Source organism: Pseudophryne corroboree, chromosome 1, assembly GCF_028390025.1.
Source record: "Pseudophryne corroboree isolate aPseCor3 chromosome 1, aPseCor3.hap2, whole genome shotgun sequence".
Classification (NCBI taxonomy): domain Eukaryota; kingdom Metazoa; phylum Chordata; class Amphibia; order Anura; family Myobatrachidae; genus Pseudophryne; species Pseudophryne corroboree.
Genome location: NC_086444.1, coordinates 630,465,717 through 630,483,318, shown reverse-complemented (window position 1 = coordinate 630,483,318; position 17,602 = coordinate 630,465,717). Strand labels below are relative to the sequence as shown.

Genomic DNA, 17,602 nt, shown 5'->3' with positions numbered 1-17,602 from the left:
ATTATTTGAACAGTATACAGTCAGGTGCAGGTGCAAATAGTGCTTTACAATTAGGCTGCTTTAGGCAATTGCCTAGGATGCTGGGATCTGGGGTTGGGGAGGGGAGGGTGGAGCACAGAGTCTGCCTACCACAAAATAAAAAAAAGAAAAGAAACATCCTTGTTGTACTTGATGCAAGTGGTGGCATGGAACTTATTAATCACACTTTCATCTGAGGGGCTGGGAAATGGGTATTGTTGGTGATTAGGTGTAGTAGGTTGTAGTTTTGCTTAGGGTCCTGAGAGACCTTGTACCGGCCCTTCCTACCCCCTTAGTGCTTAACCCTAACCTACCCCCTTATCGCCTAACCCTAACCTACCCCCTAAAAGCATAATCCTTACCCCCCTTTCCACAGCCTGTCCCCCCTTAGTGCCTAAACCTAACCCCTCCCTGGTGGTGCCTAACCCTAACCCCCTCCCCGCAGCCTAGCCCTAACCTCCCCCTCCCCCTCGTAGCCTAAACCTAAACTTCAGCAACCCCACCCCCGCACACACACTTCCCGCAGCCAAACCCTAAACATCCTGGTTATACTTACCATCGGGATTCCGGCTGTCAGGATTCTGGTGTTGGAATCCTGACCTGTTCTCGACTCTGGCGTAAGTGTCGGGATTCCGGCGTCGGGATTTCGACTGCTGTTCTCTTGAATGTATACCGTTCATGAGATCTGAGTTGTTTCTACTGTATTAGTGAGGTTTTTATAGCCTAATAGTGAATGCTTTTTTTGTGCATGAAATAAATTGTTTGCAACCTGTGTGCAAGTGGGACATAAGTGTCTGTGTCAGTGAAATGTGACTGGTATAACCAATATAAGCTTTTACCATCTCCCCCCATTGCTAACAACAGCACCAAACTTTTGGGTTTGGTTGCCCCGATTCCTATTTGGTACTTGGGGGCGGGAGGAATTAAATTGCCGGCAAAGAGGGCAGATTGCCTTGGCATTTAAATGCCGGCAACAGCACCCCGATTCACTCCCTTTGCCCGGCCTGATGCACCCATTTCACTCAAAGTGTTTGATACCCTATGGGGTAGCGAACACTTTAGAATGAGATCTCACTGCCGTAAAGTGCGGCGGATGTCATGAGAATTTCAGCTGGGTGAACAAGTCACCGCCAATTGAATTCCCCCATGTCTGTTTAGAAACCTTCTCCATGTTCTGCAATGTTTTGTGATGCAAGTCACTTTTTTCTTATTTTGTTCTTACAGTTTCTGTACTTTGTAAGGTGCTGCACCAATAATAATAATAATAATAATAATAAATGTTATTATTGCTGACAGGAGGGCATCTCTGCATATGGGTGGCATACACTATTCTTGCACAGAGACGTCACTCACCTGGAGTAAACCCGGTGAACAGGCGCAAAGGGGCGTGGCTTCATAGGAGGGGGCATGGTTAAGCATACCGACCCTTGTTTTTGTCACTCCGGGGGTACGGGAGATGCGGGCTGTCCCAGGAAACTGGTGTGCCTGCAGTGCTGGCTTCTACAGGGTGACAGGAGCAGGGTTGCTGCATGTAATATTACAGTGCAACGTCCGGCCCCTGTCACTGAGCAGGAGCCGACACCTTGGTGTCAGCCCACGGTGGGTGACACCCGGATGCGGGCCGCACCCCCCACACCCCTGAGTCTGATTTTGAAGTAAAGCAAAAAAAAATTTAAAAATAAAAAATCAAGTAACTGTGTCTGGAACAAGCCATGTTGCCATGCAAGGGGAGCCATTGCATTTAGATTTTTTTCTGTGCAGGGTAAATATTGGCTGCTTTTGCATGTAGGCCACAAATGTTAGACAATTTTTTTTTTTTACACTGCAATTTAGATTTCCATTTGGACAAACCCCACCCAAATCTATAGCTCTCTGCACATTTTACATATGCCCCACCTGCAGTTTTGCCCAGGTGCACCGTCACTTGCTTTATTTTTGCTTTACATTCAAGTCTAAATCAGGCCCAATATGCAGCTAACGCTGCTTCAGCCATAACCAGATTAAGGGGTTGGGGGGCACTGGGTATACTGTACCCCGTGCCCCCTCTCTCAGGGCGTGCCACAACTGGTGCACACTAACATCACTAGCTCTCCCTCTTGTGCAACAGTAGAACAAATCAGCCAGGACAGTATGCAGTGAAGGCAGAGACAAAGGAGCAGTGGCGTAACTACCGAGGGGGGTGCAGATGGTGCAGCTGCTATGAGGACCAGGCAACTTTGAGGGCCCGCTGCTCCCCCTGCACCCAGTGATGGATGTCTCCAAGGTCCGTAGCCCCCCCAAGAACGGCTGCCGATAGCATAGCCCCCCCCCCCCCCCCCCGTTCCCTCCGAGGAGGGAGCTCCAAGTGCCACAGTTTGCAGCTATTTAGGGGTGGGGCCTAATGCCGGGAAATGCCCGCCTCATCAGGGACCTCAGCTGGAGTCAGGTAGTGCTCGCTCCTCCTCAGTCTCTCTTTCTCTCCCTGACACACACACTCTCTCTCTCTCTTTCAGTTTCCCTGATATTGTTTCTCTCTCCCCCTGATTAAACTGTCTCTCTCCCTCACTCTCTTCCTGACACACTCCATCTCTACTTTCTTCATGACACTATCTCTCTCCCTGTCTCTCTCTCTCTCTCTCTCTCTCTCTGACACTGTCTCTCTCCCTGACACTGTCTCTCTCCCACCCTGGCACTCTCTCTCTCTCCCTGAAACTGTCTCACTCCCTGACACTCCCTCTCTGACACTCCCTCTCTCTCTCTCTGACAGTGTCTCTCCCTATTTCTCTTTCCCTGACACTGTCTCTCTCCCTCCCCGATGCTGTTTCTCTCTCCATGACACTGACTCTCTCTCTCTCTTCCTCCCCTGCACAGGAGCATCAGGTTTCATAAGCTAGCAACGGAGCTTCCCAACCAGAAGAGAAAGAGGACGAGGAGAGAGCTGTAAGGCTATGTACACACCAGAACGATGTGCGTATGATTCAACAATGTAAACTATTTTCCTTGAACTCCCGGGCAGATAATTATTTATTATTTATTAACAGTTTCTTATATAGCGCAGCAAATTCCGTTGCGCTTTACAAATGGACACAATTAGATGACAAACCTGGGTAAAAACAAACAGTCATAGAGGTAGGTGGGCCCTGCTCGCAAGCTTACAATCTATGGGAATATTGCGTGTACACACTGAACGATTTTACAAACAATGGTGGTCAGCACCATGAAAGAGCAATAAAAAGCTCACATTATCGCACTATCAAGGCTGCATGCAGGTCCAATGGTGGATGATGCATGGCGACCCACACTAGCACTCATTGTATGCTATATTGTGTGTATCTATCAGCCATATCGTATGCGATATCAGATGCATTGTACGCAATTACACTTAGTGTGTACGTACCCATAGTGACCCAGGGATTTCAGCTGTTCCTCCTCCATGTCTTAGTCCTGTGTAACCTGTTATCTAATGATAGCATTTGGGTTTAGAGAGAGAAACACACACTTTGGGGCAGCGGCGTCTCTAGAGAGGAGGGGACCTGTGTGCAGACTCCATGTGTGGGCCCCCTCCTCTCCTGTAGCTGTCACTGCCACTGCTAGCGCTCTCAGCGCTGAGACTCTGGCACAGTGCCAGAGTCTACAGTGCATGCGCAGGACTCAGAAAAATGGCCGCCGCGCCATTTTTCCGGAGTCCTGCGCATGTGCTGTAGACTCTGGCACTGTGCCAGAGTCTCTAGCACTCAGTGCGCTAGCAGCGGCGGTGACAGCTACAGAAGAGGAGGGGGCCCAGACACAGTCGCCGATGGATGCCGGAAAGGTAAGTATAGAAGAAATGGTTGCAGTGTGTGCGGTGTGGGCCCCCTCTGGACCCAGGGGTCGTGTGCACCGCACACACTGCACCCATTATAGATACGCCAGTGCTTTGGGGTCTATTTACTAAGCCTTGGATGGAGATAAAGTCGCAAGAGATAAAGTACCAGCCAATCACCTCCTTACTGTCATGCCACAGGCTGTGTTTGAAAAATGACAGATAGGAGCCGATTGTCTGGTACTTTATCTCCAGTGACTTCTCCATCCAAGGCTTAGTAAATAGACCCCAAAGTCCTCCTGAGTTCTGTCCCTGTGTGTGTGCAGAGGCTACTGCTATTCTTGTATGTGACAAGATAAATTATATATTTTATTTTTCTATGAGTATTTTAAGGTTGCTTAGGTTGTCTTTGTTCCACTACAAGAACACTTTTTTTTTTCTTCTTCTTTCTTGAAGTCCGAGGTGCGTGGCTTCTTCACCCAGTGTCTGTGACCAAACGTGCTGGGGGCATAGGTTCTTGGACCCTCTCCGAAAGGAGAAGAGCCCCGTTACTCCCCTACCCCTCAGAGCCAAAAGGCCTACTGAGGGGAAAAAGGGACTGTGGGTCCCCCTTGCCGAAGCGCAGAGGGACCCTCGTGTATCCCCAAGGTTGGCCAAAGCTTCCCCCTGGGGATCGAAAACAGCCTGTGGCCCTCCCCAAAAGGAGAGGGCCTCGACAACTAGGGGAGAGGGTGGCCCATAAGGGTCTCACCTAAACGCCAAACAAAAAAAACGTGACAGTGACACACTACAAAACATAAATAAGTGCTAGTGTTGTGCAAAAGTGCAAAACACGTGCACAAATAAACAAATAAATAAATAAATAATCCCTATCCAGAAGACCGGGGGGGGGGGGGGGGGTATATATAATAGTTGCCTCTCAATTAGGTGGAGCTATAAATAGTCCCCAGGCATTAAATTTAATATACACAATCCATGCCTCCCAACCTGAGCACTTGCAGGAGGGACAAAAAGAGGATTTTAATACCTACCAGTAAATCCTTTTCTCTTAGTCCGTAGAGGATGCTGGGGACTCCGTAAGGACCATGGGGTATAGACGGGATCCGCAGGAGACATGGGCACACTATAAGACTTTGAATGGGTGTGAACTGGCTCCTCCCTCTATGCCCCTCCTCCAGATCTCAGTTAGAAAACTGTGCCCAGGGAGTGTCGTACCAGCTCACACCATGAACATACCGCAGACCGCGGCATTCAATAGAATACCAGCCAACGGTATGAACAATACACAGCCACATGCTGAAAGAATATGTAACACAACCTGTGCGTCAACACAACCAACAATAAGACACCGCATGCCATGGCATGAAATAACGTCAGCAACAGCCTGACAGAAAAGAAACACCACAAGTGTAACCATAACCCATAACTGCAGACACAGTACGCACTGGGCCGGGCGCCCCGCATCCTCTACGGACTAAGAGAAAAGGATTTACCGGTAGGTATTAAAATCCTCTTTTCTCATACGTCCTAGAGGATGCTGGGGACTCCGTAAGGACCATGGGGTTTATACCAAAGCTCCAGACCGGGCGGGAGAGTGCGGATGACTCTGCGGCACCAATTGAGCAAACAAAAGGTCCCCATCAGCCAGGATATCAAACTTGTAGAGCATAGCAAAAGTGTTTGAACCCGACCAAGTAGCCGCTCGGCAAAGTTGAACCGCCGAGACTCCTCGGGCATCCGCCCAAGAAGAGCCCATCTTCCTAGTAGAATGGGTCTCCACCGACTTCGGTAACGGCAATCCAGCCATAGGATGAGCACGCCGAATCGTATCACAGATACAGCGTGTAACAAACTGCATAGACGCAGTACCGGACAAACAGAGCCTCTGTTTCCCCAATCCGAGCCAAATTGGCGACCTAAATATTCAAAGCCCTGACTACATCAAGAGACTTTGAATCAGCTAATGCCTAAGTAACCACCGGCATCAAAATAGGCTGACTTCTGCAAAACCCAGAAACCACTTTTGGCAGAACTTTTATCCGAGTTCTCAATTCCTCTTTATCCACATGGAAGATCAAACAGGCTCTTGTGATACAAAGCCGCTACTTCCGACACCCGCCTTGCGGACGCCAAAGCCAATAGCATGACCACTTTCCAAGAGAGAAACTTTAACACAACCTTTCACAAAAGTTCCAATCAGCGTGACACAAGAAAACGCAACACTACGTCAAGGTCCCACAGTGCCAACGGGGGCACAAATGGAGGTTGGATGTGCAGTACTCCCTTCACGAAGGTCCAAACTTCCGGAAAGGTTGCCAATTCTTTCTTGACAGAAAATTTATAAGGCCAAAACCGCACTTAAATGGAGCCTAACTTTAGGCCTGCACCCACACCTGCTTGCAAAGAATGGAGAAGAACGACCCAGCTGAAAGTCTTCTGTAGTAGCCTACTTGCATTCACACCAAGACACATATTTTCTCCAAACACGGTGGTAAGGCTTTGCCGTTACTTCTTTTCTAGCCTGAAGAAGTGTGGAAATGACTTCACAGGGAATACCCTTTCTGGCTAGGATATGATGTTCAACCGCCACGCCATCAACACAACCGCGGTAAGTCTTCATACACGCCCGAATTTTGCTGTAACAGTTCCTCACGTAGAGGAAGAGGCCATGGATCTTCTATGAGTAAATCTTGAAGAACTGGATACCAAGCCCTCCTTGGTTAGACCGGAACAATGAGGATCGCCTGAACCTTTGTTCTTCTTACGTTTATCACCTTCCGAAGAATGAAAACGGAGGGGACACATAGACCGACTGAAAACACCCAAGGTGTCCCGAGGACGTTCACTGCTATAGCTTGAGAGTCCCCTGACCCGGAACAATATCCATGAGATCTCTCGTTGAGGCGAGACGCAAATATGTCCACTTGAGGCACTCCTCAAAGACTTGTCACTTCAGTGAAAACTTCTCGATGACGACTGTATTTCTCCCGGATGGAGATCGCGTCTGCAGAGGAATCTATTTCTCCGTCATTCACATCCGGAACAAAGACTGCTTTTATAGCGTTTACCAGTCTTTTCACCCAGTGGAAAACTTTTTCGGCTTCTGCCATTGCCGCTTTGCTCCTTGTTCCGCCCTAGCGGCTTACTTATACCACTGCTGTCAAGTCGTCCGACAGAATTAACACGGGCAGATTACGAAGCATATGCTCATTGAAAATAGCTCTTAATTCAAGAAAGCTTATTGCAGACTAGCTTCCCCGCTTGACCTTTTTCTGGAAATACTTCCCTTGCAAGGACTGCTCCCCAGTCTCGGAGATCTGCATGCATGGACACCAGGATCTCATCTTGGATTCCTAACCTTCGCCCCTCTAGGGGGTGAGAACTGAGCAGACACCACAGGAGCGATATCCTGGCCATTAGGATTATATTCCAGCACATGTGCAGGTGATACCCTGACCACATTTCCAACTGGCCCCGTGAAAACCACTCTGGCATTTGACTTGTTTACCGAAAAAGCCTCTTAGGTCCTCATCATCAGCAGACATATTGATGGATTGTCACTGTAAATCTGATCCGACTCCGGATCCTCAGACCTCTTTCCACAGGAACACACAGAACTTCAACTGTTCCGTATCTACTGTGATACCCACCACCGACGTCTGCGTCGTTGGGAATAAAAGCCTTCCACTATGTTGAAGAACAGTCAGATAGAAAACGATTTGCACCACTTGTGTCTTGACTTCGCCTTAATCACGAGAGTGTTCCAGTACAGAATAACAATGGCTCTTACTATTGAAAGAATACCATCCTACTGTCATCACTCCGGTGAAATAGCAAAGACAATCGTTGATATCAACCCAGGTATCAACTTCGTAAGGATAAATCTTTGGGGGGGGGGTGGGGGGTTTAATCAGGAACAGCAGGACTATGCCCTGAACCTGACGCAACTCTGGCATGGCATCGTGAACTACCTCCCCTTCCCGAGGGTAATGGCAAGTAGAGATGAGCGCCTGAAATTTTTCGGGTTTTGTGTTTTGGTTTTGGGTTCGGTTCCGCGGCCGTGTTTTGGGTTCGAACGCGTTTTGGCAAAACCTCACCGAATTTTTTTTGTCGGATTCGGGTGTGTTTTGGATTCTGGTGTTTTTTTCAAAAAACACTAAAAAACAGCTTAAATCATAGAATTTGGGGGTCATTTTGATCCCAAAGTATTATTAACCTCAAAAACCATAATTTACACTCATTTTCAGTCTATTCTGAATACCTCACACCTCACAATATTATTTTTAGTCCTAAAATTTGCACCGAGGTCGCTGTGTGAGTAAGATAAGCGACCCTAGTGGCCGACACAAACACCGGGCCCATCTAGGAGTGGCACTGCAGTGTCACGCAGGATGTCCCTTCCAAAAAACCCTTCCCAAACAGCACATGACGCAAAGAAAAAAAGAGGCGCAATGAGGTAGCTGTGTGAGTAAGATTAGCGACCCTAGTGGCCGACACAAACACCGGGCCCATCTAGGAGTGGCACTGCAGTGTCACGCAGGATGGCCCTTCCAAAAAACCCTCCCCAAACAGCACATGACGCAAAGAAAAAAAGAGGCGCAATGAGGTAGCTGACTGTGTGAGTAAGATTAGCGACCCTAGTGGCCGACACAAACACCGGGCACATCTAGGAGTGGCACTGCAGTGTCACGCAGGATGTCCCTTCCAAAAAACCCTCCCCAAACAGCACATGACGCAAAGAAAAAAAGAGGCGCAATGAGGTAGCTGTGTGAGTAAGATTAGCGACCCTAGTGGCCGACACAAACACCGGGCACATCTAGGAGTGGCACTGCAGTGTCACGCAGGATGTCCCTTCCAAAAAACCCTCCCCAAACAGCACATGACGCAAAGAAAAAAAGAGGCGCAATGAGGTAGCTGTGTGAGTAAGATTAGCGACCCTAGTGGCCGACACAAACACCGGGCCCATCTAGGAGTGGCACTGCAGTGTCACGCAGGATGTCCCTTCCAAAAAACCCTCCCCAATCAGCACATGATGCAAAGAAAAAGAAAAGAAAAAAGAGGTGCAAGATGGAATTATCCTTGGGCCCTCCCACCCACCCTTATGTTGTATAAACAAAACAGGACATGCACACTTTAACCAACCCATCATTTCAGTGACAGGGTCTGCCACACGACTGTGACTGATATGACGGGTTGGTTTGGACCCCCCCCCAAAAAAGAAGCAATTAATCTCTCCTTGCACAAACTGGCTCTACAGAGGCAAGATGTCCACCTCATCTTCACCCTCCGATATATCACCGTGTACATCCCCCTCCTCACAGATTATCAATTCGTCCCCACTGGAATCCACCATCTCAGCTCCCTGTGTACTTTGTGGAGGCAATTGCTGCTGGTCAATGTCTCCGCGGAGGAATTGATTATAATTCATTTTAATGAACATCATCTTCTCCACATTTTCTGGATGTAACCTCGTACGCCGATTGCTGACAAGGTGAGCGGCGGCACTAAACACTCTTTCGGAGTACACACTTGTGGGAGGGCAACTTAGGTAGAATAAAGCCAGTTTGTGCAAGGGCCTCCAAATTGCCTCTTTTTCCTGCCAGTATAAGTACGGACTGTGTGACGTGCCTACTTGGATGCGGTCACTCATATAATCCTCCACCATTCTATCAATGTTGAGAGAATCATATGCAGTGACAGTAGACGACATGTCCGTAATCGTTGTCAGGTCCTTCAGTCCGGACCAGATGTCAGCATCAGCAGTCGCTCCAGACTGCCCTGCATCACCGCCAGCGGGTGGGCTCGGAATTCTGAGCCTTTTCCTCGCACCCCCAGTTGCGGGAGAATGTGAAGGAGGAGATGTTGACAGGTCGCGTTCCGCTTGACTTGACAATTTTGTCACCAGCAGGTCTTTCAACCCCAGCAGACCTGTGTCTGCCGGAAAGAGAGATCCAAGGTAGGCTTTAAATCTAGGATCGAGCACGGTGGCCAAAATGTAGTGCTCTGATTTCAACAGATTGACCACCCGTGAATCCTTGTTAAACGAATTAAGGGCTGCATCCACAAGTCCCACATGCCTAGCGGAATCGCTCCGTGTTAGCTCCTCCTTCAATGCCTCCAGCTTCTTCTGCAAAAGCCTGATGAGGGGAATGACCTGACTCAGGCTGGCAGTGTCTGAACTGACTTCACGTGTGGCAAGTTCAAAGGGCATCAGAACCTTGCACAACGTTGAAATCATTCTCCACTGCACTTGAGACAGGTGCATTCCACCTACTATATCGTGCTCAATTGTATAGGCTTGAATGGCCTTTTGCTGCTCCTCCAACCTCTGAAGCATATAGAGGGTTGAATTCCACCTCGTTACCACTTCTTGCTTCAGATGATGGCAGGGCAGGTTCAGTAGTTTTTGGTGGTGCTCCAGTTTTCTGTACGTGGTGCCTGTACGCCGAAAGTGTCCCGCAATTCTTCTGGCCACCGACAGCATCTCTTGCACGCCCCTGTCGTTTTTTTAAAAATTCTGCACCACCAAATTCAAGGTATGTGCAAAACATGGGACGTGCTGGAATTGGCCCAGATTTAATGCACACACAATATTGCTGGCGTTGTCCGATGCCACAAATCCACAGGAGAGTCCAATTGGGGTAAGCCATTCCGCGATGATCTTCCTCAGTTGCCGTAAGAGGTTTTCAGCTGTGTGCGTATTCTGGAAAGCGGTGATACAAAGCGTAGCCTGCCTAGGAAAGAGTTGGCGTTTGCGAGATGCTACTACTGGTGCCGCCGCTGCTGTTCTTGCGGCGGGAGTCCATACATCTACCCAGTGGGCTGTCACAGTCATATAGTCCTGACCCTGCCCTGCTCCACTTGTCCACATGTCCGTGGTTAAGTGGACATTGGGTACAGCTGCATTTTTTAGGACACTGGTGACTCTTTTTCTGAGGTCTGTGTACATTTTCGGTATCGCCTGCCTAGAGAAATGGAACCTAGATGGTATTTGGTACCGGGGACACAGTACCTCCAACAAGTCTCTAGTTGGCTCTGCAGTAATGATGGATACCGGAACCACGTTTCTCACCACCCAGGATGCCAAGGCCTCAGTTATCCGCTTTGCAGTAGGATGACTGCTGTGATATTTCATCTTCCTCGCAAAGGACTGTTGAACAGTCAATTGCTTACTGGAAGTAGTACAAGTGGGCTTACGACTTCCCCTCTGGGATGACCATCGACTCCCAGCGGCAACAACAGCAGCGCCAGCAGCAGTAGGCGTTACACGCAAGGATGCATCGGAGGAATCCCAGGCAGGAGAGGACTTGTCAGACTTGCCAGTGACATGGCCTGCAGGACTATTGGCATTCCTGGGGAAGGAGGAAATTGACACTGAGGGAGTTGGTGGGGTGGTTTGCGTGAGCTTGGTTACAAGAGGAAGGGATTTACTGGTCAGTGGACTGCTTCCGCTGTCACCCAAAGTTTTTGAACTTGTCACTGACTTATTATGAATGCGCTGCAGGTGACGTATAAGGGAGGATGTTCCGAGGTGGTTAACGTCCTTACCCCTACTTATTACAGCTTGACAAAGGGAACACACGGCTTGACACCTGTTGTCCGCATTTCTGGTGAAATACCTCCACACCGAAGAGCTGATTTTTTTGGTATTTTCACCTGGCATGTCAACGGCCATATTCCTCCCACGGACAACAGGTGTCTCCCCGGGTGCCTGACTTAAACAAACCACCTCACCATCAGAATCCTCCTGGTCAATTTCCTCCCCAGCGCCAGCAACACCCATATCCTCCTCATCCTGGTGTACTTCAACACTGACATCTTCAATCTGACTATCAGGAACTGGACTGCGGGTGCTCCTTCCAGCACTTGCAGGGGGCGTGCAAATGGTGGAAGGCGCATGCTCTTCACGTCCAGTGTTGGGAAGGTCAGGCATCGCAACCGACACAATTGGACTCTCCTTGTGAATTGGGATTTCAAAGAACGCACAGTTCTTTGCGGTGCTTTTGCCAGCTTGAGTCTTTTCAGTTTTCTAGCGAGAGGCTGAGTGCTTCCATCCTCATGTGAAGCTGAACCACTAGCCATGAACATAGGCCAGGGCCTCAGCCGTTCCTTGCCACTCCGTGTGGTAAATGGCATATTGGCAAGTTTACGCTTCTCCTCCGACAATTTTATTTTAGGTTTTGGAGTCCTTTTTTTTCTGATATTTGGTGTTTTGGATTTGACATGCTCTGTACTATGACATTGGGCATCGGCCTTGGCAGACGACGTTGCTGGCATTTCATCGTCTCGGCCATGACTAGTGGCAGCAGCTTCAGCACGAGGTGGAAGTGGATCTTGATCTTTCCCTAATTTTGGAACCTCAACTTTTTTGTTCTCCATATTTTATAGGCAGAACTAAAAGGCACCTCAGGTAAACAATGGAGATGGATGGATTGGATACTAGTATACAATTATGGACGGACTGCCACGGTTAGGTGGTATAAAAAAACCACGGTTAGGTGGTATATAATACAATTATGGATGGACGGACTGCCTGCCGAGTGCCGACACAGAGGTAGCCACAGCCGTGAACTACCGCACTGTACACTGGTTGATAAAGAGATAGTAGTATACTCGTAACAACTAGTATGACGACGGTATAAAGAATGAAAAAAAAACCACGGTTAGGTGGTATATATTATAATACAATTATGGTTGGACGGACTGCCTGCCGAGTGCCGACACAGAGGTAGCCACAGCCGTGAACTACCGCACTGTACACTGGTTGATAAAGAGATAGTAGTATACTCGTAACAACTAGTATGACGACGGTATAAAGAATGAAAAAAAAACCACGGTTAGGTGGTATATAATACAATTATGGTTGGACGGACTGCCTGCCGAGTGCCGACACAGAGGTAGCCACAGCCGTGAACTACCGCACTGTACACTGGTTGATAAAGAGATAGTAGTATACTCGTAACAACTAGTATGACGACGGTATAAAGAATGAAAAAAAAACCACGGTTAGGTGGTATATATTATAATACAATTATGGTTGGACGGACTGCCTGCCGAGTGCCGACACAGAGGTAGCCACAGCCGTGAACTACCGCACTGTACACTGGTTGATAAAGAGATAGTAGTATACTCGTAACAACTAGTATAACGACGGTATAAAGAATGAAAAAAAAACCACGGTTAGGTGGTATATATTATAATACAATTATGGATGGACGGACTGCCTGCCGAGTGCCGACACAGAGGTAGCCACAGCCGTGAACTACCGCACTGTACACTGGTTGATAAAGAGATAGTAGTATACTCGTAACAACTAGTATGACGACGGTATAAAGAATGAAAAAAAAACCACGGTTAGGTGGTATATAATACAATTATGGTTGGACGGACTGCCTGCCGAGTGCCGACACAGAGGTAGCCACAGCCGTGAACTACCGCACTGTACACTGGTTGATAAAGAGATAGTAGTATACTCGTAACAACTAGTATGACGACGGTATAAAGAATGAAAAAAAAACCACGGTTAGGTGGTATATATTATAATACAATTATGGATGGACGGACTGCCTGCCGAGTGCCGACACAGAGGTAGCCACAGCCGTGAACTACCGCACTGTACTGTGTCTGCTGCTAATATAGACTGGTTGATAAAGAGATAGTATACAATACTACTAATATACTGGTGGTCAGGCACTGGTCACCACTAGTCACACTGGCAGTGGCACTCCTGCAGCAAAAGTGTGCACTGTTTAATTTTAATATAATATTATTTATCATGTACTCCTGGCTCCTGCTATAACAACCTGCAGTGCTCCCCAGTCTCCCCCACAATTATAAGCTTTATATACAATACATTGATGTGCAGCACACTGGGCTGAGCAGTGCACACAGACTGAGTCACTGTGTGACTGTGTATCGTTTTTTTCAGGCAGAGAACGGATATATTAAATAAAACAAACAACTGCACTGTCTCTGGTGGTCACTGGTCACTGTGGTCGTCAGTCACTAAACTCTGTCTGCACTCTCTTCTAATCTACAGTATCACAGCAATCTCTCTCTCTCTCTCTCTTCTAAATCTAATCTAAATGGAGAGGACGCCAGCCACGTCCTCTCCCTATCAATCTCAATGCACGTGTGAAAATGGCGGCGACGCGCGGCTCCTTATATAGAATCCGAGTCTCGCGAGAATCCGACAGCGTCATGATGACGTTCGGGCGCGCTCGGGTTAACCGAGCAAGGCGGGAAGATCCGAGTCGCTCGGACCCGTGAAAAAAAAAGTGAAGTTCGTGCGGGTTCGGATTCAAAGAAACCGAACCCGCTCATCTCTAATGGCAAGATCTATTATTAAAAACAAAAACAGTGAGGGGAGACATCTGTAAATGCCAGAATGTCCCCCTTTGGATTCTATAATTTACTCACAGGTCCAAGTCCATTCCCGGATCGACTGAGAAGTAGTAGACGAGTTCCCACCGGAGTGGACTCCAGCCAGGAATCCATGACACTGCCAGGTCTCAGCTGTCCAAAGGGGGCAGTACAAGGTATTAACTCTGCAGGGTGCCCAAACTTTTGCAGACACCATTTTTTGTTTTCTGTTCTTTTGAAAGTGTATATGATGGAAATAAAATCAAACTTTTTTTGACATGTTATAAGAATGTCTAATCTGTAATTTGATGCCTTTTGGAGATATTTCCATCTTTCCTTGGCTTCTTTTTGCACATTAAAATGAATTTTTGCCTGGGGTGCCCAAACTTTCAATCCCCACTGTATATATATATATATCATACATATAAGCGGACTGTCCGGAACCGTCGGGTCCCTAGTGACAATAATGTGTTTTGAATGTGTATGACCATGTACTGAATGCCCCAGTTTGTGGATCTACCAGGAAACGTTATGGTCGACAGAAAAACCCTGTATTCGTTGACAGGAGGGAGTAATAACCAGGCAAAATAACATTCTAGCAACTCCGAGGGGTCCACGGGAAGTATACATATATAATTTTAATAACACTACCCCACGTATACTACCATGTCTGTGTTCGAGCTACAGGCCCAGGAACCGTAGCATACATATACATATAAATATATATACAGGTATAAGGCAGTTAAGCATGTTAATTTACACCCAGTAATAACAGTTGGTGCCGACAGGGTCACACACACCCTACTGTGTTTCCTATACAGTGTTTACTTTTTCAAGCATACTACCACCGACCTGCTGACACTGCATCTACTGAATGAAGTACCAACAGGCGTCGGCGATGCCGACAGTGAACCCCACAGGTGTTTGTGACAGAGCACTCATGCATGTCGACATATGTGAACTAAAAAAGCTATAGTGGGTATATCTGGCAGGGAACACACAGAGATATATGCACAACAATGATTACATGCCCATTTTCTAAAAATAGTGCTATATCTTTCTCTATATAGCACTACAAACACTATGCCCCCCCTCGTTTGCACTGTATATTGCTTTTGGCAGGGACATGGAGAAAATGGCGCTGAGTCCTGTTGTGAGGGCTAAGCTCCGCCCCTTCTCGGCGCGCTGCAGCCCCACTATTAATATATCTTCTAATGCTGGCGGGGGTCCGTATACAGTGTCTACACACTGTATACCTGTCTTGCCACACTCAATGAGTATATATATTGCTGCCCAGGGCGCCCCCCCCCCCCCCTGCGCCCTGCACCCTTGTAAAGCCGTTGGCGTGTGGGAGCAATGGCGCGCAGCGTGACCGATGCGTTACACTGGCGGGGGCATCGAATCTGCATCTCATGCCAGCGGTATCTTCTAGACCCTCAGTAACTTGCTGCCCAGGGCGCTCCCCCCAGCGCCCTGCACCCTGTGAGTGCCGTTGGTATGTGGGAGCATGGAAGCGCAGCGCGACCGCTGCGCTGTACCTCCGTTACTGAAGTCTTCTGCCGTCACTGAAATCTTCTGTTCGTCTAATACTCACCCGGCTTCTTTCTTCTGGTTTCTGTGAGGGGGGTGACGGCGCTGCTCCGGGAACAAGCAGCTAGGCGCACCAAGTGATTGAACCCTCTGGAGCTAATGGTGACCAGTAGCCTAAGAAGCAGAGCCCTTGAACTAAGAAGAAGTAGGTCTGACTTCTCTCCCCTCAGTCCCACGAAGCAGAGAGCCTGTAGCCAGCAGGTCTCCCTGAAAATAAAAAACCTAACAAAAGTCTTTCCAGAGAAACTCAGTAGAGCTCCCCTAGTGTGTGTCCAGTCACTCCTGGGCACAGAGTCTAACTGAGGTCTGGAGGAGGGGCATAGAGGGAGGAGCCAGTTCACACCCATTCAAAGTCTTATAGTGTGCCCATGTCTCCTGCGGATCCCGTCTATACCCCATGGTCCTTACAAAGTCCCCAGCATCCTCTAGGACGTATGAGAAATGCTCTCTACCTGGACTTTTCTCTTACTTTATGATTCCTGCCATCTGTGATGAAACACCTTTCTTATTAATTAAATAGTTCAACAAAGGAGGCACCAATCATATATTAAGAGCAGTGTCCAGGTAGTTAGCATTTCCCTCCTCCTGGAATGGGTCATGTTGGGAGATATGCACAATCTAATATACACCCTATCCCCCTTCCCCCCCGAAGGCTTAATTCAGCCCTAGCTTCAGCCCATTAATGTATACATAGGATATACATAACCATGTCACATAATCCTTAAATATTTCTTTTTTTAGTTTATTAAATGGTTGTCCAATAATAAAAACCAGGAACAATTGGTGGAAATATGGGACTGGTCCTGGAAATGAGTTACAGTACTTTTCTTTTTGAAGACAAAAGGCAAAAAAAGAAAAAAATCAGTTTAAATGAAAAGTAACATTTCAGTCATCACCAGAGGGAGACATTGAGCCTCCAAAATGATGGGAAATAAAGTGAGGAACGGAAAAAAATAGGGAGAAAATGCAATGGGATGGGGCAGCTGTAAGAGGAAGGAAGGAAAGCAGATCAGCCAGAACAAAGGGAGCCGGGACCTGAGTCAGATAAGGGGGCATAGTAGGACTATCAGGACCCCTTCCCAGGGATGCCAGGAGTCTGCAGCACGGCGCTCTGTCAGTTGTAACTGCAGGAGGGAGATATCAGTACCTTAATAATATATATATTGCTTATTAATCATATTTATTAAATGTCTCGATCTGATGGATTTTGGAGGAAAGTGAGAGAAAGTTATTACCCTGTAAGAGGAGGAGAGCAGAGAAGGGCAGCAGCCACTGCTGGAGCAGCTGTCTGTTCCGTCCTACTGCTTGCCCAGTCTTTTGTGTCTGGATAGAGAAAGGGCAGAAGGGGGTGGCTGCAGGATCTAACGGGTCTCTCTGGGAAGTAGGAGATTTACAGGAAATTTGGAGAGCATCCGGCTACAGAGGGACAGGGAGAAACAGATAGAAAGTAAAGGAAGAAGAGGATAAAGTAACAGGAAAGAATGAAAGGAACAGACATGGAAAAGGATTGTTCGTAAGTGACTGCATGTATGCTTTACTCTATAGACAGATCAGATATGTAACCGGCGCGTTGATAACAGAATGTATATCCGTTTCATTGGATCACATTGCACTCTACATCGTGATATGACACGTGGAAAGGCAATATAACATGTAGCATGATAATTATGAGCAGTATATTGACATGTCATTATGAGTGTGACAGCAAATAGCTTGAGATGTGGATTGCATAATTATACAGCAAGTACAGGCAATAAATGGATGTTAGCAGGCTGTATAGAAATACTGACCCATCTGATCTATTTTTGCTACCTATATCTGTGCTCTGAAATACATGTATTTCATATTGTG

At 47.6% G+C, this 17,602-nt stretch overlaps 1 protein-coding gene across 1 annotated transcript in view; it reads left to right on the top strand.

The window, feature by feature from the left end:
• The first annotated feature begins 16,761 nt into the window (after positions 1 to 16,761).
• HOMER3 (homer scaffold protein 3) overlaps positions 16,762 to 17,602 on the top strand; it is a 260,671-nt gene continuing 259,830 nt past the window's right edge. Inside the window, exon 1 of the mRNA XM_063914539.1 lies at positions 16,762 to 17,264. Within this exon, the coding sequence (XP_063770609.1) occupies positions 17,233 to 17,264 (32 nt within the window). The 5' untranslated portion in view covers positions 16,762 to 17,232. The remainder of the gene's footprint in view (positions 17,265 to 17,602) is intronic.